At 49.3% G+C, this 21,607-nt stretch overlaps 2 protein-coding genes and 1 long non-coding RNA gene across 8 annotated transcripts in view; 2 read left to right on the plus strand and 1 right to left on the minus strand.

The window, feature by feature from the left end:
• The first annotated feature begins 642 nt into the window (after positions 1 to 642).
• On the plus strand, positions 643 to 8,382 carry Slc16a5 (solute carrier family 16 member 5). The gene is made up of 3 exons (XM_035448039.1): positions 643 to 1,608; positions 4,113 to 4,922; positions 6,732 to 8,382. Exons 1-3 carry the CDS (start codon positions 1,512 to 1,514, stop codon positions 6,959 to 6,961), a joined length of 1,137 nt encoding a protein of 378 aa, XP_035303930.1. The 5' UTR covers positions 643 to 1,511; the 3' UTR covers positions 6,962 to 8,382.
• A 539-nt stretch (positions 8,383 to 8,921) lies between these two features.
• On the minus strand, positions 8,922 to 9,788 carry LOC103163107. The gene is made up of 2 exons (XR_003487080.2): positions 9,506 to 9,788; positions 8,922 to 9,045 (listed from the first exon to the last, which is right to left on the minus strand). It is a non-coding gene; the product is annotated as an uncharacterized LOC103163107 (long non-coding RNA).
• Positions 9,789 to 9,956: 168 nt separating this feature from the next.
• Positions 9,957 to 21,607, plus strand: part of LOC100758257 (armadillo repeat-containing protein 7) — a 32,566-nt gene continuing 20,915 nt past the window's right edge. For 3 of the 6 annotated variants that reach the window (XM_027425702.2, XM_027425704.2, XM_027425706.2), the window contains exons 1-2: positions 9,957 to 10,298; positions 10,391 to 10,534. In XM_027425702.2, the coding sequence (XP_027281503.1) occupies positions 10,208 to 10,298; positions 10,391 to 10,534 (235 nt within the window). In that variant the 5' untranslated portion in view covers positions 9,957 to 10,207. The other 3 variants (XM_027425708.2, XM_035448355.1, XM_027425709.2) reach the window with 3 other exon arrangements.

Raw genomic sequence — 21,607 nt, forward strand, 5'->3', positions numbered from 1 at the left:
CTTTCCTCTCTTCCTTCCTTCCCTCTTCCCTCTCCTCCTTCCTTCTTTCCTCTCTTCCTTCTTTCCTCTCCTCCTTCCTTCTTTCCTTCCTTCCTTCTTTCCTCTCTTCCTTCCCTCTTTCCTCTCTTCCTTCCTTCCTTCTTTCCTCTCCTCCTTCCTTCCTTCTTTCCTTCCTTCCTTCTTTCCTCTCCTCCTTTCTTCTTTCCTTCCTTCCTTCTTTCCTCTCTTCCTTCCTTCCTTCTTTCCTCTCTTCCTTTCTTTCCTCTCCTCCTTCCTTCTTTCCTTCCTTTCTTCTTTCCTCCCTTCCTTCCTTCCTTCTTTCCTCTCTTCCTTCCTTCCTTCCTTCCTTCCTTCCTTCTTTCCTCCCTTCCTTCTTTCCTCTCCTCCTTCCTTCTTTCCTTCCTTCTTTCCTCTCCTCCTTTCTTTCCTCTCCTCCTTCCTTCTTGCCTTCCTTCCTTTCTTTCTTTCCTCTCCTCCTTCCTTCTTTCCTTCCTTCCTTCTTTCCTCTCTTCCTTTCCTCTTTCCTCTCTTCCTTCCTTCCTTCCTCTCTTCCTTCCTTCCTTCTTTCCTCGCTTCCTTCCTTTCTTCTTTCCTCTCCTCCTTCCTTCTTTCCTTCTTTCCTGCCTCCCTTTTCTCTCAGTCTCCTCTTTGTATCTCTCAGACTCTTCCTGCTTTCCAGCCCCTGTTTCTCTCTCTCAGTATATCTCCCTTTCAATCTTTCTCTCCCAATCTCAATTTCTCATCTCTCCTCTCTTGTGCTCTCTCCCTCTGTCTTCTGTCTGTCTGTCTCTCTGTGTGTCCAAAATATAGAGCCCAAGACCTGCACGCCAAACATGCTCTCTCCCTGTCAGCTGCATCACCAGCCCTGGTGCACAGATTGGGTAGTGGCTAGAAGAACAGTGAGAGAGGGCAGAAGGAATCTGGCCTGATTTTCTCCCTAGCACACCAAAGGTCAGAACAAGGAGGCGCGGAGGAGTCCAGGACCCCAGTCAAATGCATGAGGTTGGGAGGTGAAGGGTCCAGTCTTCCAGAAAACTGTGGAGTGGGTGAGAGCAAGGGCTGGAAGTGCATGCTGAGATCAAGTGCTCTAGGGGCTCTTTCTGGGGTGACCCCAGCAAGGGTGTGATGCTCACGGGGGTCATAATCCCACACTGTTAGACCCGCATGGAATTGTTCACAGTTTGGGTGAGAGGAGGGCTTTGTGTGCCCTTTAGATGTCCTTATGGTGATCACATATCACCTAGCCCAACCACTCATTGTCTAGGGGAGGAAACTGGGGCAGAAAGAAGCGGGAAGCCTTCCTGGGGCCACATGGCCAGACTGTGGCAGAGTGGAGACCAGAAGCCAAGCTAGAAGATTTTCATCATCTCTAAATCCCCTGGCTGGTTCCTATTAGAAGCCTTCCCAGCCCTGCTTGCCCTGACTCCAGACCTCCTGACCCACTGCTGCTCATCTTGCCCACAGGACCCCTGTGCAGCATCCTCATAAGACAGTTTGGCTGCCGAGTGACCATGATGCTGGGAGGCTTGCTGTCCAGCCTGGGCATGGTAGCCAGCGCCTTCTCTGCCTCACTCAGCCAGTTCTTCTTCACTGCAGGATTCATCACGGGTAACTGTCACTCTGTCCAAAGTGGCAGGGCAGGTGGGATGGCTTGCAGCCCAGGGGAGAAGACAGCCAGGAGACAGGTCCATAAGAATGCTCGAGAGGACAGGGCTGGGGATGTGATAGCCTCCTGGCCTGAGGGAGCAAGCATGAAGAGTCAAGAAGAAAGACACCCAAGGCTCCATAATGAGACCCTGTCTTAAGGTTCATTGTCAGTTTGAAGCCAGACTGGGCTACATTGCAAGTGTAAAGCCAGCCTGAGCTACAGAGTAAAACCCTGTTTCAAATAACCAAGCAAATGAAAAAGGCCCTCTCACTGCATGGTCAGGGAGCAAGAGAGAAAGAAAAGGAACAGAGGGTCCCAGTAGCCCCTGACCCAAAGATCTCCCATTAAGCCCTACTCTCTCTTTTTAATTTTTAAAAAGATTTTCTGGGGCTGAAAAGGTAGCTCAGCAGTTCAGGTCCTCTTCCAGAGGGCCTGGGTTCAAATCCCAGCACCCACATGCTGTTCACAATTGTCTGTCACTCCGAGATCTGACACTCTCGCACAGACATACCTGCAGACAAAACACCAATGCACATAAAAATAAATAAATTTTTAAAAAATAATAAGCCTGGAGATGGTGGTACACAGCTTTAATTCTAGCACTTAGGAGGAAGACACAGGCTGATCTTTGACTTCGAGGCCAGATTGGTCTACAGAGTGAGTTCTAGGACAGCCAGGGCTACACAGAGAAACCCTGTCTCGAAGAAAAAAAAAAAAAAAAAAAAAAGGCAACAACAACAGGGCTCAAACTCATAGAGAGCCTGAATAGCCTCCAGAGTGCTGGGATTAAAGGCATTTACTACCACAAAGACTGGTCCAGTGAAGAAGGGAAAAACAATATTGCAAAACAGAAGAATTGCTGGTGGGAGCGCTTAAGCAGACAGGCCAAAGGGCAGAAATAAAGAGCCAACCCTGAGGGTTGCCCCTTGGACAGGTAAGTGAGGGGTTAGGAACCAGGCTTTGGACTGCAGAGAGGAAGAAGCCTACACTGCCACCTAGAAGGCAGGCAGGTGAGTGACTGAACAAGCTGTAGTGGCAGAGGTATGGGCCAGGGTAGGGGATGCAGCTTTCTTTCTGTTGGGGGCTTTTTCTCCAGCACTGACCACTGTGGGGCACAGGGGGCACAGCAGGGAGACCCCTCTGGGGAGGTGCTGTCTCAGCTAAGTGGAGCATATTGCACGCAGAAGATTTGGCCCTGGCAATGGACACAAAGTATAGGGGCAGTTTGCAGTTTAGAGGAGAGGGGACCTGCAGGGTTTGATCCTGGTGATTGATAAGAAGTGGCTTGAGACTGATCCCAGGGCCTAAGCCAAAGTCAAACGGATCTTCCAGGGCAGAGAAGACACTTAGGATGTTTAAGTGTGACAGGAAGTCTTTGGGAGGCATTAAAAGCTGGTGTTTAAAATGTCAGTGCAGTCAGGGCTGGAAAGATGGCTCAGAAGTTAAGAGCACTGGCTGCTCTTCCAGAGGTCCTGAGTTCAATTCCCAGGACCACATGAAGGCTCACAACCATCCATAATGAGATCTGGTGCCCTCTTCTGACCTGCAGGGATACATGCAGACAGAACACTGTATACATAAATCTTTTAAAAAAAAAAAAATGTCAGTGCAGTCAGGCAGTGATGGCACACACCTGTAATCAAGGAGTTCGAGGCCAGCCTGGGCTGCAGAGTGAGTGCCAACAGGCTCCAAAACTACACAGAGAAATCCTGTTTCAAAAAACAAAAATAAATAAACAGATAAATAAATAAAATGTCACTGCAAAGAGCTTGATAGATGGCTCAGCGCTAACAGTGTGTACTGCTCTGGAAGAGGACCTGACCTGAGTTTCATTTCTCCGAACCCAAGTAAAGTGGTTCACAGCCACCACCACTCCAGCTCCAAGGGCTCCGGCGCCTCTGACCTCCACAGGCACAGAACTCCAGTACACACACACATATATAATCAAAAACAAAAATAAAATCTAGGGGCAGGATAGATGGTTCAGAGGAGCTGGGTTCAGTTCCCAGGACCCACATGGTGGCTCACAGCCGTCTATAACTCCAGTTCCAGAAGATCCTATGTCCTGAGTTCCACAGGTATCAAGCATGAACATGGTGCCTATAACACAAGCAGGCACAACACTCATGCACAACACTCACTACGTAGCCCAGGCTGACCTGGAACTCATAGAGATCCTCCTGCCTCTGCCTCCTGAATTCTGGAATTAATGTCACTCACCATAATAATACCTGGATAAAAAAAAAAATGAAGGTTATAGTAGTGCTGGCAGAGGGGAGCTGGGAAGAAGAGTTGGGTGAGATGCTTACAGGATGGTCAGGTGCCTTCCATCACGGGAACTTGGAAGTGTATCTGGCCTAGGGTCAAAGGAGACAGATATGTGACAGGAGCCAAGACCCCTATTCCATATGGAGGTGGAAAGCCCCAGAATGTCCCTGAGCTGATGTCCCCTCTTGCACTACAGGCCTGGGCATGTGCTTCAGCTTCCAGTCAAGCATCACGGTCCTGGGCTTGTATTTTGTCCACCGTCGACCACTAGCCAATGCACTGGCCTCCATAGGAATCTCTGTGGGCGTCACTCTCTGGCCACTGCTGGCCCGGTATCTTCTGGAAACCCTGGGCTGGAGAGGTGCCTTCCTCATCTTCGGCGGCATTGTTCTCCACTGTTGTGTATGTGGAGCCATCCTGAGGCCTGTTGCCACCAGCGTGGTCCCTGAGCCCAAAGAAGATGCCCCTCTACCGACCAAGACACCGACACGCAGCTGCCTGGCAACATGTGTCTCAACCATCCAGTACCACCTGGCCTTCGACATCCTTCGGCACAATATGGGATTCCGCATCTATATAGTGGGCGTGGCCTGGATGACGCTGGGTCTCTCAGTGCCGCACATATTCCTGGTGCCATACGCTATGCACCATGGGATGGATGAGTATTGGGCAGCCATGCTCATTTCGGTCATCGGCTTCTGCAACATCTTCTTACGGCCAGTGGCAGGGCTGCTGGCAGGCAGGAAGAGCTTGGCTGCCTACCGGATGTATCTGTTTGCCATGGCGACCCTTGCCAATGGGCTCACCAATCTGTTATGCACGGTGTCAGCGGACTTCTCGGTGCTCCTGAGCTATTGCCTGGTGTACAGCCTGTCCATGTGTGGTATCGGGATCCTCGTCTTCCAGGTCCTCATGGACATTGTCCCGATGGATCGGTTCCCCAATGCCCTGGGCCTCATGACTGTCCTCTCTGGTGTGTTTTCTCTCATCTCTCCACCACTGGCCGGTGAGAGCCTGGGAGGGAGGGCAGCCAGGCATGCCCAGGTGGGGCCTGTATAGAGAGGGCGTACGGGACAAGGCAGAGAACACCTGGACAGATTTGAGCCCAGTCTACCATTGTCCCAAAGGGACTTGGAATCTGTGAACCTCCCCTTACCCCAGCAGCTCAGGGCCCATGTTATAGTGTGTGATCTACCTGACAATCAAGGTATGAAAACATAGGCTAGACCAGTTGTTGTGATGCATGCCTGTAATCCCATGAGTTGGGAAATGGAGGCAGGAAGATCAAGAGTTCAAAGTCATACCAGCCTAGGCTATATGCGACCCTGTCCCAGCCTCCCCATTAGAGAAAAGAGAGACATAGAAAAAGAGGGCTAAGAGTACTGGCTGGTATGACTTTGAACTCTTGATCTTCCTGCCTCCATTTCCCAGCAATGAGGACCTGAGCTCATTGCCAGCACCCACATGGTGGCTCACAACTGTTCAGAACCCCAGTTCCAGGGAATACAGCGCTCTTCAGGCCTCCACAGTACACTTACATACATGCAGGTAAAATGGATCTTTTTAAGGTAGGGAGGGGCTGGAGAGATGGCTCAGCAGTTAAGAGCACTTGTTGCTTTTGCAGAGGACCTGGATTCAGTTCCCAGCACCCACCTGATAGCTCAAAGCCATTAGTAACTCCAGTTTTAGAGGACCCATGCCCCTTTCTGGCCTTTGTAGGTACTGCACACATGTGGCTTATATACATACACGAAGACAAAACACTCATACAGTTAAGTAAAAGATTTTTAAGTGGGGAGAGGGAGGGAAAGAGAGAGAGAGAAAGGGCTTGCACTCCAGACCCAGGTGAATCTGTCTCTTTTTCTGAACCTTTGCTCCTATCAGTGAAACACGCTGATAAGAGGCACGGCCTTGTAAGGATCCCAAGGCACGAAGGAAAGGGCATGGCTCATGATAAGAGCTGTACCTGTGTTTACTGTAATGAACATCCTGCCAACTCCAAAATGCAGAAGAGAGCACGTGCTATAGCCATCCACCCAGAACAGTCACAGAGTGCACCCGGTCAAAGCCTCACTCTTGGGCCTTACCCTCAGGAGTGGAAACAAAGAGATGTGTGGGGAGGGAAACAAGCCGAATTTGTATGATGAGACCCAGGGGGAAGGCTACGGCTCAGCTGAGGGAGGGACTGTGGGAATGGGTGGGAGGAGGCTGGTCCAGGGGTGGTCGACACTCAAGTGCTCTGGCAGTTACTATGGTCAGACCCTATCTATCCTCAGCAAGCAGCCTTATTTATTTGTTTATCTTTGGATTTTCAAGACAGGTTTCTCTGTGTGGCTTTGGAGCTTGTCCTGGAACTTGCTCTGTAGACTAGGCTGGCCTCAAACCTACAGAGATCCGCCTGCCTCTGACTCCTGAGTGCTGGGATTAAAGGTGTATGCCCAGCGAGTCTTTTTCCTAAGTGTGTTTCAGTTTCGCAGGAAGTCCTGCAGGCAAATGGATGCCTAAAGAGGCAGGGTTAGGGCCTAAGGTAGGGTTATGGCTGGGCAAACAGCTCGGATTCCATTAACCCTTCTCTCCATTTTCCCTGCCACCAAGGGTAAAGAGCCCTTAGGGTCCCTCCTGGGGAGGACATCTGCCTAGGCCAGAAGCCAGGTGTTCCCCCCCCACATACCTATTGTGCACCTCCAAGGTACCAGCCATAATTCCTTGTTGAGCAGAAATGAGTCTAAAATCTCTACCTTCCTCAAATACACAAGTTAGTTGGAGGACACCCTTGCAGCGTCCATGGTGGATTAACCTGTTCTCTGTCCTCTAGGACTCTTGCTGGACACGACCAACAATTTCAACTATATTTTCTATGCATCAAGCTTCTTGCTCATCTCGGCCTCCCTCTTCATGGGTGGGGGCTTCTATGCCTCAGATAAGAAGAAGCTGAAGCAAAATGGGCAAGTCAAGGTGGAGGACCCCGTCTCGGAGATTACCCCGATGCAGCAGGGTCTTACCTCAGAAGACAAGGCCAGCAGCCAAGAAGCAACTGTGCCCTGAAAACATGTATGTGAGCAGTGCCTAAACTTAGAGGTCTCATGTGACCTGACTCCAGGCTTGGAAGTCCCTGAGGGACTGTCCTTCCAGAAAGCAGAGTGTAGAAATGGGGCCTTGTAAGGGATGCTGTAGCCAGCCCCTAAGCAGGCGTGGCTACAGCATCCCCTACAGGGCCTCCCTGGCCTTGGGTCCCAAGAGGGGTCTGAGCCCTGCTCGAAGCAGTCATGGCTAGCTACCCTGGGATGGCTGCTCACAGCTGCTCCTACAAACCAACACTCTGTGTCTTCCCACCCAACCTTCCTCCGTAGATTTTCCTTCTTGGCCTCCAGACAATTCTGAAGAACTCACCTTTCAGAGTCCAAGAACTTCCTGCTCTCTCTTCTCAAATAATCGGCCCTGACCCCTTAGATCACGAGGGTTAAGGGTGCTGCTTCTGAAGTGGACCCTCACACTGACTGGAACCATAGGAGAGGAAGAGCTGGAAGGCCAGGGTGAGAAGTCGTCGGCCTCAGTACAGGATGGGGACAAATAGGCTGTTGGGTGGAGTACAGGTCCTGACAACTATGCAGAGAGCTGTCCTGGAGGCATCCTCCTGCTTGGGTTTCAGAGTTTATGAAGTCTGAGGAGTCTTCTACCATCAAGCAGGGCCTGAGCCAGCATCTTCTCTTGTACCCCACTTTGTATCCACGTAAGGGAAGGCAGACATCTGACCGGCCCGGACTGCAAGGCTGGCCAGGTAGCCTAAGGAACATTGTGAAAACTGGACTTGTGTGTGTAAACGGTAGCCTGTGCTCTACTCTTGGCCTTATGAGCGTCCCTTTCTTCAGGATGTGTTCAAGGTATCAACCCTGCGGCTGCAGTTGCTGCTAGCCTGAACCCATGGCCTGGAGCTATGCCCATGGACACACTTCTGCCAGTGTGTCCTCTCAGGTCATTACCCAGGGCTAGCTGTCATCAGCCCAGGCTTGTCCCAGCAGGGCACTCCTGGGAATGGGAAAACAGACTGTTTGAATTATATACAAAAACATTCCCTGAAGGGGGTCATAAACTCTGGGCTAATAAAGCAGGAAAAGAAACCTGAGTAAATTTCCTCCGCTCTCCCAACTTGGCAGAAACTTCTTGGTCTTGTTTGTTGGTTCAGGCTCAACCAGGCTGCAGCAAGAAAACCTTATCAGGAAAAAACGACTTTATTTTCATGACTGACGCCAGCCTTCCTCCTCCGCAGAGCCATCTGGCATGAATAAGCGTCTTTAGGACTGTCCTGACTCCTCTAAGGCTATCTTGAGTGCCCCCTCATGGCCAAAGGCAGTACTGCAGGGGTGCCTTTGCTGATCCCTGGGTCCCACATGGTGGAAGGAGAGGTCCCACTACCACAAGTTGTCCTCTGGCCTCCTCATGTGCACTGTGGCACACACACACACACACACACACACACACACACACACACACACACACACACACAAATACATGCAAAAGTAATGCTTTTTGTTTTTTGGGGTTTTTTTAAGTTTGGCTTGTAGGAGATAATATCACCTTCAGATTGCAAAGTCTGCCTCTGTGTCTAATCCCCACTGTTTTCCTGATCCCAGCTTGGTCCTGAGCTTGGCCACAGGCATAGCTTGTGCTCTGAAGGGGAAAATGCCAGGACCAATTTTTTCACCCTAATGGAAAACAGAGTTGGGGCTGGCTAATAGTTGGACTTTCAGGAAATATGGAACCCATGAACCTCCAGCTAGGAAATTTCCATCTCACTTGCCCGCTGGTAATAATGACATTAATCTATGGGCAGCAAGCAAAGAAGAAATGAGGATAGGTATGTGTACCAAGCCCTGGGTTCAATCCCCAGCCTCGACTAAACCTACAAGTGTTGTAATCCCAACACTCAGGAGGTAGAGGCAGGAGGATGAGTAGTTGAAGATATTCTTGGCTACATAGTAAGTTCAAACGAAATCTCTGGGCAAAATTCCTTTGACAAATATTTATTGAGCATCTACTGTGTTCCAGGAACCAAGCAGAGGGACTAAGTCCATGTCACTCTGCCCTTGGCACAAAACCAGAGGCTGAAACTTCTTTCCTAGAGGGCGGACCTGCAAATGAGCGAGACTTGAATGACCTTTGAAATTCCAGAACCCACACTTTGCTGATCCCCTCAAAACCTTCTAGGAATGATCTAAAGCAGTTCCTGGCCACAAAAAAACAAACAAACAAAAAACAAAAACCTGGAGCTTGGTTCCATGTCCCAGGCTCCTGGTCCCTAGGTCTTTTGACGCTCTTTCTAGTCAGAAGCCAAAGAGACCCCTGGCCACCTTGACCTGAGATGTACTTCCCCAGGGTAGACCAGGCTTCTCACAAAAACCAGAGGCCGGGAGTTCTCATGGAGCAGCCAGACTCAAGCACCCAGACTAGGGTCAAAACTCTTGTCCCAGGTTGCGCTGGGCAGAAATTAACCAGACTTGAGCCCCAGAGGTGGGGGGGCCTGGGAAAGGTAAAGGACATAAGCCGTTCTGCAGTAACTCAGACCCCTGGTACCAAACACAGAGCTAGTACCTGACCCTTGACCCTCTGCCTCCATGACGACGGCGTGGCAAAGCTGCCTCCCTTCCTGATGCGCCTCGGGACCCTTAGGGCCTGTTTTGGGTTTGGGGGATGCTTTGTTTTGTAGTCGGGGTCTTGCCACGTAGCCCTGGCTTGCCTTGAGCTCTGTTCTCAAACTCACGGAGGTCCTCCTGCCTCTTCCTCCAAGTGCTGGGATGATGACCGTAAGGTCCGGCGGTCTATCAGTGCCACCCATCCTTCGCCCCCTCCCTTTCTCCTCTTTCTTCCCTCCCTCCCCTCCTCCCGCTGCGAATCCCCGCGGCTGCGCAGATGACGCCCAAAAGCCCTGCGCTCGAGGAGCGGCGCCAGAAGCCCGGGAGGCGCTCAGTAGCCACGCCCAGTCCCGTCCTGGTCCTGCCCCTTCCGCTCCCTGGGGCGGGGCTATAGAGCGATTTCCGCCCTGAGCCCGGAAGCGGTGTGCAGAGCGCGGTGAGGGCTGTGCCTCTGGTTCCAAGTCGCCCCGGCTTTTTGTCCCCCGGGTTGAATTCGGTTTTCAAACCCGGCTCTGGCAGGTTCTGAGACGCCTGCGCATCCCCATAGCCCGTCTCCCGCTGCCAGTCACTGCAGACTCGGAGCCCGGGCCGCACCGGGTTGCCTGCCGCCTGCCGCCCCCGGGACGGAGCCTTCCCGCCCGGCCCCTTCGCCGCCCCAGCCATGGCACAGAAGCCCAAGGTAGACCCCCACGTCGGGCGGCTAGGGTACCTGCAGGCGCTGGTCACCGAGTTCCAGGAGACCGAGAGCCAAGGTGAGAGGCGCGGGGTGGGCGCGAGGGACCGGGCGGGGCCCCGACGGCAGCAGCCCGCGCGCGGCCCGAGCCCAGCCCGCTTCCCGTTGCAGACGCCAAGCAGCAAGTCCTCGCCAACCTCGCCAACTTCGCCTATGACCCGAGCAACTACCAGTATCTGCGGCAACTGCAAGTCCTAGACTTGTTCCTCGATTCGCTGTCCGAAGAGAACGAAACCCTAGTGAAGTTTGCCATTGGTAAGGGTTAGGCCCGGACTAGAGCGACCTCAGAGATTTACAAGTGAGGCCATAAGCCAGGCGTGATGGCACTCGCCTGTAAACCCAGCATTATGGGGACCTGAGGCAGGAGGATTGCCACGATTTGGAGGCCAGCCTGGGATGCAGAGTAAGACGCTGTCACAAAATGGAACCAGTCTTTAGGACAGGAATCTCATCTGCCAGGGCACACCTCTTATATGTGTGGCCATCTCCTCCTCCATACATTGTCCGGGTCACAGCTAGTCTGAAACAGGGCTGGAAGTCAATGCCAGCGCTTCATGTCTTTCCTTCCTCTTAGACAGGAGAGAATAAGCAAGGAAATGAGTCAAAACTGCTTTGAAAGAAGTTTGGAGCTTGCTCTTATATCGAGACAAAAGGTGACTTGGAATTTGTAGCTTAGGTCTCCTGAGTTAGATGACTATAAAACCGGGTGTGTGTTGGGAGAGGGGGAAATACACCTAGGTGTATGCTTCAAGGTCAGAGGACAGTGGCTCACAGTGCTTTAATCCCAGCACTCAGGGGACAGAGGCAGGTGGATCTCTGTGAGTTCCAGGCCAGCCTGGTCTACTGAGCAAGATCCAGGACAGCCAGAGCTGTTATACAGGGAAACCCTGTCTGGAAAAAGAAAAAAAAGAATAGCTCCAGGACTGGAGTGTGGCTCAGTGTTAGAGTTACCCTGTATTATGGTGCATGTACTCTCAAGCCTGGGCTCTCTAGATCAATCCTCAGCACTGGAAGATTATTCCAGAATTGTTTAATGTTTAATTATGCACATTTCTCTAACAATACTCTAAATAATTTTTTTTTTTTTTATGGAGACGTGGGTCATATGCCGAGGACAATTTTGTTATTTTTTTTTGATGCAGGGTCTCACTATGTCTCCCTGGCTGGCCTGAACCTTGTCTGCCTTATGGATGCTGGGATTAAAGGCATGAACCACCATCCCTGACTTTCAGAGGGCAAGCTATAGCGTCAGTTCCTCTACCATGTGAGTTCTAGGGGTGCAACTCTAATAGTCATGAAGCTTGGTGTCAGGTGCCTTTAGCCACTGAGCTGTCTTGCAGCCCTAAAAGGACATTTTTTGTTGGAGGTGATTTATATAAACTAGGGTCCAGTTTGGGACCTGTACATTTTGTCTAAGTGTTCCTTAGAGAGATCTCTTTCTGTCCCAAATAATCTTTTCATCTTAGAACAAGTTGAGAAAACTTGAAGGGGCAGGGGTCTAGCTCAGTTGGTAGAGTGTGTGGTGGCCCATGCTTGTGATCCCAGCACTCAGGAGATAAGGACAGGTGGATGAGGAACTTTAGTGCCTCTCCAGCCATGTAGTAAGTCCAAGCCTGAACCACTCAAGACCCTTTCTCAGCAGAGAAGAAAGAAAGAATTCCAAACATAAAAGTTCCCACGTAGCCACACCCACTTCTTCCTGGTCCCAGTTTCCTCCATTGTATGGAATGTTTGCTATAAGCCAGTATACGAGAATCATCATTAGCCAAAGTCTTTAGATTGGTCAAAGGTCCTTCATTTTTTTCCTAAAACCCTTTTTCTGGCCCAAGATCCCACATGGCACACATGACTTGATCATCGTGTCTTCCTTGGGGCTGGGGTGGTGGGAGTGTTTTCTGAGACAGGGTCTCATTACGTGGCTCTGGCTGGCCTGGAACTCCTTATGTAGATCAGTCTGCCTCTGCCTGCCTAGTGCTGGGGTTAAAGACTGGGTCACCATGCCCAAATCGATGTTTTTCTTATGTTTTGTTCTGAAAGGAAGGTGCTGTTTTCTTTGGGTTTTGTTTTGGTTTTTCCAGACAGAGTTTCTCTGTGTAGCTTTGGCGCCTATCCTGGCACTCGCTCTGTAGATCAGGCTGGCCTCGAACTCACAGAGATCCGCCTGCCTCTGCCTCCCGAGTGCTGGGATTAAAGGCGTGCGCCACCAACGCCAGGCGGAAGGTGCTGGTTTTTTTTGCCACATCATGTTAGCAGCATTTAGTGCCAGTGTGATGTAGCTCTCCTGATGCTCACCTTTGTGATCTGACTGAGGGAATGTTTGCCAGGTGTCTCTACAGTGAAGCCACCCGCACCCTGCTTTCCATAGTGTACTTTTGGTTTTTGGTTTTTGGTTTTTAGAGACAGGGTTTCTCTGTGTAGCTTTGGAGCCTATCCTGGCACTCGCTCTGGAGACCAGGCTGGCTTCGAACTCACACATAGTGTACACTTGGGAAGGGAGTTACTGCATAAATTGTCTTAAATCTCTCTTTTTGAGGCTTTTTTTTTTTTAATTTCCTTTACATTTATTTACTGTGTATCTGTGTCAAGATGGGAATGTGGAAGTCCAGGGACAACATGCAAGTATCAGTTCCCTCCTTCCACCATGTGAGATCAAGGGATGACACTCAGGTCATCAAGCATGGCATCAAGTGCCCTTAAATCTCTTTAAGCTCTTAGATTTTGGGGAGTTCTTTGCCAGGAGAGATATAAAATAAACAATGTCTGTGCCTTCTCTGTAGGCAGTAACCAAAGTTAGATCCCACCCAAGTGCAACTTGGATAGCCACTGATGTCTATTGGACTTACAAAATAGGGTGATCCTTTAGCAACTGTACCACCAAAAAATCTTGCACCAGCAGAGGGGATGACTTCCCTGTAGATGGAGAGATGGAGCCCCTACTCCCTCAGTAAGCTGTAGCACCCCCAAGGCCACCACAGTTGGCACAGGCACAGGCACGCACAGCAACTTGGAGACACAGGAGGGAGCCCCTGGAGTCTTGAGTGAGGATCTAATGGCGCTCTCTCTCTCTCTCTCTCTCTCTCTCTCTCTCTCTCTCTCTGTGAGGGGGCATCAGTAGTGAGAAAGCACAATGGGCATACCTTTTGTAAACAGTCACAGTTGCAGCAATGACAGCCCTAGGCTATGTGTAGTGCTGCATGCCTTTAATCTCAGGACCCAGGAGGCAAAAAGGAAAGAAAATAACAACATATTTTGTGTAATGAGGTTAGCAATTACAGTTCCTTAAAAGATGCTCTTTCCATAGTGCTGATGGTTGAATGGTCTACACCTTCCTATATGTCATTGCTTCTTAACCTTTTCCCACTCAGAGCCTTATTTGCCTGAGAAAAACAATTCAGAGGGATGGGTACAGTTCAAGACAGGGTTTCTCTGTGTAACCCTGGCTATCCTGGAACTCACTCTGTAGACCAGGCTAACCTCAGACGCAAGAGATCTGCCTGTCTCTGTCTGTCAAGTGCTATAAAGGCGTGTTGCCACCACAGCCTAGCTGTCTGAGAAATTTTTAGTTACATATATAGCTATATAAAATAAATGCAGAAGCTGGGCGGTAGTGGCGCACGCCTTTGGTCCCAGCACTTGGGAGGCAGAGGCAGGTGGATCTCTGAGCTTGAGACCAGCCTGGTCTACAAGAGCTAGTTCCAGGACAGCCTCCAAAGCCACAGAGAAAGCCTGTCTTGAAAAACAAAACAAAAACAGTGCACAAAACAAATGTTACTATAACAAATCATAAAGAAATATAGTCCTGGTATTTGGGGGGCGTGAGGCAAGAGAATCAAAAGTTTGGGGTACTCCAAAGCTACACAGAGAAACCCTGTCTCGAAAAAACCAAAAACAACAAAAAAAAAGAGTTTAGGGTGATTTTTTCAGTTAAGTAACAACTTTGAGGCCAGCCTGGGCTACATGAGACACCCTGTCCTGGAGGGATCCCTGGTAACATAATTTTACTATTTATTAAAGACTACGTTTGTATACTAATAAGATGGATTGTTTATTTTTTCACATAATCAAAACTGGCTGAATGTTTGATACCGTGTGACATAGAATATCCTCAGTGTTTGTCAGAGGTTTATTTTGTTTTGTTTTTTGTTTTTCGAGACAGGGTTTCTCTGTGTAGCTTTGGAGCCTATCCTGGCACTCGCTCTGGAGACCAGGCTGGTCTGAACTCACAGAGATCCCCCTGCCTCTGCCTCCCAAGTGCTGGGATTAAAGGCGTGCGCCACCAACGCCTGGCATTGTCAGAGTTTTAATGGCTTTGATTTTATAAGGTCAGTGCTGAGAACTCTGATTTACAGAACTACACAGTAACAAATGGTAGGTGTATGTTTAGGGCTGTGATTAAAGATGTGTGTAGCTTGCCCAACTGGCCCACCGTTTTAGGGCCTCCACGTTCAGTTACATAGCCTCATGTGTGGTTGTGACTTACAATATAAGAAGCAGTGATTTAAGTCAGGCAGTGGTGGCACATGCCTTAAATCCCAGTACTGCACAGGCAGGTGGATCTCTATGAGTTCAAAGCCAGTCTGGTCTACAGAGAGTTCCAGTTCCAGGACAGCTAGGATTACACAGAGAAACTTGTCTTGGAAGGAAAAACAAAGAAACAGTCATTTAGCTTGTCCTTCTGTCTCCTTCCTTTCCTATAACCTAGAAATTGAATAGTGTAACAGCCCAGTGACACTTTTTATCCCTGAATACATTATGGTATGATATAGATTTTTTTTTTAAGATTTTATTTTATTGAGTATACAACATTTTGCTTCCATGTATATCTGCACACCAGAAGAGGGCACCAGATCTCATAACAGATGGTTGTGAGCCACCATGTGGTTGCTGGGAATTGAACTCAGGACCTCTGGAAGAGCAGTCAGTGCTCTTAACCTCTGACCCATCTCTCCAGGCCCTGATTTGGATTCTTTAGAGACGCCCAGCTCTTGTTAATGTTTGTGGTCCACAGAACGGGAATACAGATCCTCTGTCCCTTTCATTGAGCAGGAACTCCAGGGCACAGAAATCCCATCTGCTCTCACCCTCTACAAGCAGCTGCTCCACTAAGTGTGATGCTGAGGGAATCCACCCTAGGAGTCAGGACCCAAAAGAGGCCCTTGCAGCTGGAGGCACAAGTTTGGGGACTGAGCCTCAGATGCAGGGGAATGGTAGGGCTCTAGGTGGGATCCAGGGCTATGGCAGGAGCCCCTTTGTCTAGGTCTTACTGATTCAAGCCTATCTCTGTTCTTCTAGAATAATGTTATACTAGATAAAAAGTCTTAAAAATTGGCCCCAGACTGGGAGGAAGGAGGATCGGGAGTTCAGGGTCAGCCTCAGCCTATATATATATGGCAAGCCTCAGTTTACAAGACCCTGTCTCAAAATCCTCTATAAGTTTGTGCACACACTATTCTCAGCACCTAGGAGGCAGAGGCCAGCTAGGGACTACATAGTGAGACTTTGTCTTAAAAAACAAGGAACCCTACATACAACTAAATACTGGTCTTTAGATGTGTTCCCAAGTACCTACAATTGTACCTCTGCCTCACTGTTGTGCCCTCTGAATGGTGACAGTGGCCATGTCTCCATCTGGGAACCATAGATCTTTACAGCAGGCTGCTGACTCCAGTGCAAATGACCTAATCACAGTGCAGACATCCCTTCGGGTTCCAGTGTCTGCCTGCTGGCTCCTCAGCACCGACCCCCATGCCTCCCTGGCCAGGATAAAGTGTCCCCAGAACAGGACCCCTGAGCTCCTCTATGGACCTGGAGGCTCCATGGGAGATGGGCCTGGCCTGAGTCTGCCCTCTGGGCAGCTTCCCTGAGTGGATGACTATGTCCTGTCCCTCCTCAAGAACTGTCAGTATCACCACCAGTTTCATTTTTCCGAAGCACTTCTCTGTGCCTGTCCTTCTTCCCCTGGTCTAAGTCTCTGTCTCAAGTGTTCCAGCTCTCAGCCTGGAATCTCTGGGATGCTGCACAGATGAGATTGCTCTTGTATTTATTGTATGCAGCATAGCCTGGTCTGGCTGACATTTCCAGGGAAGGGGTAAGTGGTGTTTTCCTGTGCCAAGCAAGTGGAACTAGCCCTCCTTGCATACCAGGAACTCTCCTCACCAAGGTTGATTCCCCCTAGTTGTGATACCTAGAGCCAGGGTTATCCTAATCTTCCAGGATCTGAATTTGGTGCACAGGGGACCCAGTGGCCAGAGCCCAAGCTCAACTCCAGGGCTTGTCTTCCCTTCTTCTTTGTTTTCCACCATGTCTCCTCTGCCACAGTTAGGAGTTAGCTCTGGTTCGAGAGCATACCTGCTGCACCTGGTGGTGCCCAAGGTCAGGGTCACATTTAATCAGGGACTAACAGCCACCAGACAGTGGGCAGTGGCTTCAGTCACACAAAAGCTGTCCATGGCTGCTGCTGGTAGTAGTGGTGGCGGCGGCGGCGCCTCAGGAAGCAGAGGCAGGCGGATCTCTGAGTTCCAGGCCAGCCATGACTAAGCAGAGAAACCCTGTCTTGAACCCTCACCCCCACCCCAAAACAGAGGGAAAAAATGGCCTCTGAGAATTCAGGTTAAATTGACTTCCTATATCTTGCAATACATATCGATGCCACCAGGTGGTAGTAGTGCTCAAAGGCTAAGTTTCTATAGCTTTGGAAAGCAACAATGTTTTCTCTTGGTTTAATTAGATGTCTTGGGCATTTGAAAGAGTTGTCTTTTTCTTTTCAAGTAAAGTACAAGCGGAGTACAGTGGCTTGCATGCAATTCCAGCTACTTGGGAGTCCTGGGCCAGAGGATCTCTTGAGCCCTCTAGTTGGAGACCAAGCAGGCTTGTTCTAAACATAGGCGACACATAACTGGTCAACATGGTACAGAATTTACAGAATTGGAGAGTGTGATCCTAACATGGAGGTACACCATTATAATCCCGGCACTGGGAGACAAGGGCAGGAAGATCTCCAGGAGTCCAAGGCTAGACTTGTCTACATGAGGGGTTCCAGGGCTACATAGGAATGTCTTGTCCTGTGCATGCATGTACACATGAAAGCGTATTGCTTTCTCTTTCCTTCTTTTCTTTTGGTTTATTGTTTATTTGTTTTTAGATAACGTCTCACTATGTAATACTAGCAGGCCTGGAACACTACATAGACTAGGGTAGTCTCAGACTCACAGAGATGCCTGCCTCTTCTCCCAGGTGTTGAGATTCAGGGTCTGCGCTACTAGGCCTGGCCTGCTTTCTGTGGTTCTTGATACTGTGCTAGGGTGTGGACTCCAAGGCCTCCTGTGTGCTTGCCAGACACTCCACTCTGTTCTGTAGTCTCCACCTGCTTTGGTAATGCTTCCTACAGCTAGCTTTTAGTATACTCTCCAAAGATATTTTCTCAATTTGTGAATCCACATGTAAGTATCATGTGTAGTTTTCGTATAATCTATGCATGAGGTAGCCTGTATATATGTATTTCGTTTGTGTTATTGGTTGAGGCAGGATCATACTCAGTAACCAGGATAGCTTGCAGCTCACTGTGTAGTCCAGGCTGTCCTTGAACCTGCAATACGTCTTGCTAGTCTAGCCAATGTAGTGAACAAAAAGCAATTTATCATTTAGCAAGATTAAAAGTGATACACACCTTTAACTCTAGCACTTAGGTAGAGGAGAGAGGATGGTGAGTTCAAAACCAGCATGGGCTACAGAGTGACGCCATGTCCATTAAAAAAAGAAGAAAGAATATCACAAGGTATTTTCAGAAGAGCCTCATCGCATGTCTGTCCCCATACCAAATTCTGTCTGTTCGTGTGTGTTACATAGATGTGAGCATATACGTGCATGCATATTTTTCTTTCTTTCACAGGTGATGACTCAGCATTTTCAAGTTGCTGGCCCAAGAACAGATTTGTTTAAGTTTTGTAAACTTTATTTATTAGTATTGTGTGTGATGTGTGAGGGGTATGCATACATGCCATTACATGCATGTGGGGGTCAATTTTACGGAGTCAGTTTTCTCCTGCTGACTTTATGCAGGTGCCTGTGATTGGACTTGGGTCAGCAGGCAGGCTCAAGTGCCATTACCTGCATTTCCCTGGCCTGGTTTTATATTTTTTGAGTGAAGGAAGGTCTTCCTCTGTTGTCCATGCTGCCCACGGACAGCATGGTGAGCTCCAGTGATCCCCCTTCCTCAGCTGCCCTCGTAGCTAGGACCACAAGGACTTGCCCACTCACCCTAATCTGAGGAAGATTTTGTGCCCTGTGCCCAGGTGTAGACAAGTCCTTATGTTGAGGTAACATCTCGGGGACCTCCTCAAGAAGAGCTCTCTCAGTCAGCAGGTGCCCAGTGCCATCAAGCTTCACCTGTGTCGCCTCCTAATCCCCAGGAAAGTCCCTTTGTGAGCTCTTCCCAGCCCCAGTGATTGACTCCAGTTCACTGGCTTCTCCAAGTCCAGCTCTCCCATTTCAGATTACGCTTGGGAGTTCCTCTTCCACCTCTCAGGGTTTCTATGGTTACTGGTGTCCAGCAGAGCCCTTTGCCTCTTGCCTCCAGCTGTTTTTTTTTTTCCCTTGTCTTTGTCTGTCCAAAGCAAATTCTTCAGCTAGTCAGGACTTGCTTTTCTCTCTTCTTTCTTTCTGGTGGTGCTGGGAATGAACCAGGAACCTAGGCAAGTGCTCCACTGTCAAGCCACACCCCAGCCTGCCCTTTTTGTTTTGCAACTATCTTTAAATGCAGTATGATGAATGCACAGTAAAATGCACGTAAGTGGCAGTTTAATTAATCCTTAAGTTTATTAAGGTGTGTGTCCCGACATGCAAGATGTGGCTTGTTTCTCCCATGTGCCCCACACAGGCACAGCTCTGACCTCTCTCCCCATGGGTTTCTTTTACCTGGTCTTGGTCTTTATATGAGTGAAATCATGTGAGAACCATCCTAAATCTACATTTTAAAAAAAATGTAGAGGGCTGTAAGGAGGCATGGTAGCACAGGGCGTTAACGCCGACACTCAGGAGGCAGAGGCAAATGAATCTCTGTGAGTTCAAGGCCAGCCTGGTCTACATAGCAAAGTCCAGGCCAGCCAGAGCTATACTGTGAGATTCTCTCTCTCTCTCTCTCTCTCTCTCTCTCTCTCTCTTCTCTCTCTCTCTCTCTCTCTCTCTCAAGCACACAGGCACACACAAACACTTATTCTTTGTATGTATGTGTCATGAGTGTGGTAGCCAGAGATGGATGTTAAGGGTATTCCACTGTGTTTTGGTTTTTGGTTTATAGAGATGTTTCTTTGTAGCTTTGGAGGCTGTCTTGGGATTCACTCTATAAACCAGGCTGTCCTCAAATTCTCAGAGATCTGTCAGCCACTGTCTCCCTAGTACTGGGATTTAAAGACATGCTCTACCACCGACCAACTTACATTGTGTTTTTTTTTTTGGAGACTGAGTCTCTCACTGATTCTGGAGTTCACCAACATAATCTCTCTCTCTCTCTCTCTCTCTCTCTCCCTCCCTCCCTTCCTCCCTCCCTCCCTCCCTCCCTCCCTCTATAAAGAGGATACAGACCCATGTGATCATGTCTGACTTTTTTGGTTTTTTGAAGCAGGCTTTGGAGACTGTCCTGGAGCTAGCTCTTGTAGACCAAGCCAAGTGCTGGGATTAAAGGCGTGCGCCCGGCTTACCTTTAAGATTTTTTAAATCTTCAGTGTGTGTGTGTGTGTGTGTGTAGAGAGAGAGAGAGAGAGAGAGAGAGAGAGAGAAATGGAGGTGGGGGAGGTCCCTGTGGGCAGGTAGAAGAGGACATGGTAATCAGGTAATGAGGAGCTACAGCTGGGTGGAGTACTTGTGAGCCACTGAGAGTCTGGGAACTACACTCCCAGGTCTTCTGCAAGAGCAGTGTGTGGTCTTAACTCTGAGCCTTCTCCCCAGTCCATGGGGTTTGTTGTTGTTTTTCGTTTATTAGTTTTTGTTTTGTTTTTAATTTTTATATGCATTGGTGTTTTGCCTGCATGTATATCTGTGTGAGAGTGTCAGATCCCCTGGAACTGGAGTTATAAACAGTTGTGAGTGGCCATTGTGGGTTCTGGGAATTGAACCCTGGTCCTCTGGAAGAACAGTCAATGCTCTTAACTGCTAAACCCGTCTCTCCAAACAAGTTTGGAGAAGGGAAGCCCGGGCAGAACTGGTGTTCCAGTTTTTTCTTCCACCTTTTTTTGGGGGTATGTTGAGACAGGGTTTTTCTTTGTAGTCTTGGCTGTCCTGGAACTTGTTCTGCAGAGATGGCTGACCTCAAAACCCACAGAAATCCACCTGGATTAAAGTCGTGTTACACTACCTCCTGGCTAGTCCTTATGTTTTTTTTGTTTGTATTTGAGACAGGGTTTCTCAGTGTAACAGCCCTGGCTGTCCTGGAACTCACTGTAGAGCAGGCTGGCCCTGAATTCAGCTCTTTTTTAACTGGGGGGGGGGGTTGTTTATTTGTTTGAGACAGGGTTTCTCTGTGTATCCCTGTCTCTGTAGCTAACCTCGAACTCAGAGTGCAGGGATTAAAGGTGTGCGCCACCACTGCCCAGTTCCATGCCCTTCTCAGCTCTTCACAGCAGGCAGGGTCAGGGACCTGCACTGGTGAGGGTGCTGGTGGGTCGTCTGGTACCATCTTGGTGCCCCCAGCCCGGTCTTCTTGTCTCAGAGTCTCAGCACTTCCCCTGGACCCTCACCCTACTGTCCATCTTCAAGAGATGCTGCAGCTAGGCAGAGGGGCCTACAGCCCTGATGGCCGGAAGCTGAGTCAGTGAGTACAGGAAGTCATCTTCCGGCAACGAGGAGCCGGAGCTGAGCAAAGTGCTCCTCTAGAAAAGGTAGCATCTGTCCTCAAGACCAAGAGGCCATTAGATTGAGGGGCCTAACCTGAGAGTGAAGAAGGGGTCTTGGTCACACACCTGTCATCTGCATGTATGCATGTGCTCTACACACATGCCTGGTCCCCACAGAGACAAGAGGACATTGAGCCCCTCAACTGAAGTCACAAGTGATTGTGAGCCACCATGTGGGTGCTGGGAACTGAACACAGGTCCTCTGGAAAAGCAATAAGCACTCTTAGCCTCTGAGCCATCTCTTGACAGTTTTTCTTTTTTAAATAAATTTATTTATTTTGCATAAGGTCACAAATTCACCTCCTTCCTCCCCTTCTGATCCCCTCCCCACTCTTGACAGTTTTTTTTAACCCAGAGTCACTGGCCTCTCACTGTGGACTTTCCTACTCCCCAGAATTCTCCTAACAGTGAGGTATAGTGTTGTGTCTACTTCACAATATAA

Source organism: Cricetulus griseus, chromosome 7 (assembly GCF_003668045.3).
Source record: "Cricetulus griseus strain 17A/GY chromosome 7, alternate assembly CriGri-PICRH-1.0, whole genome shotgun sequence".
NCBI lineage: Eukaryota > Metazoa > Chordata > Mammalia > Rodentia > Cricetidae > Cricetulus > Cricetulus griseus.

Bases quoted from the DNA above. Each gene is read 5' to 3' on its own strand.
- Slc16a5 (XM_035448039.1), top strand. From the start codon at position 1,512: ATGATGCTGGGAGGCTTGCTGTCCAGCCTGGGCATGGTAGCCAGCGCC. The intron at 1,609-4,112 runs GTAACTGTCACT...CTTGCACTACAG, and splicing joins CACTGCAGGATTCATCACGG to GCCTGGGCATGTGCTTCAGC. The intron at 4,923-6,731 runs GTGAGAGCCTGG...TCTGTCCTCTAG, and splicing joins CATCTCTCCACCACTGGCCG to GACTCTTGCTGGACACGACC.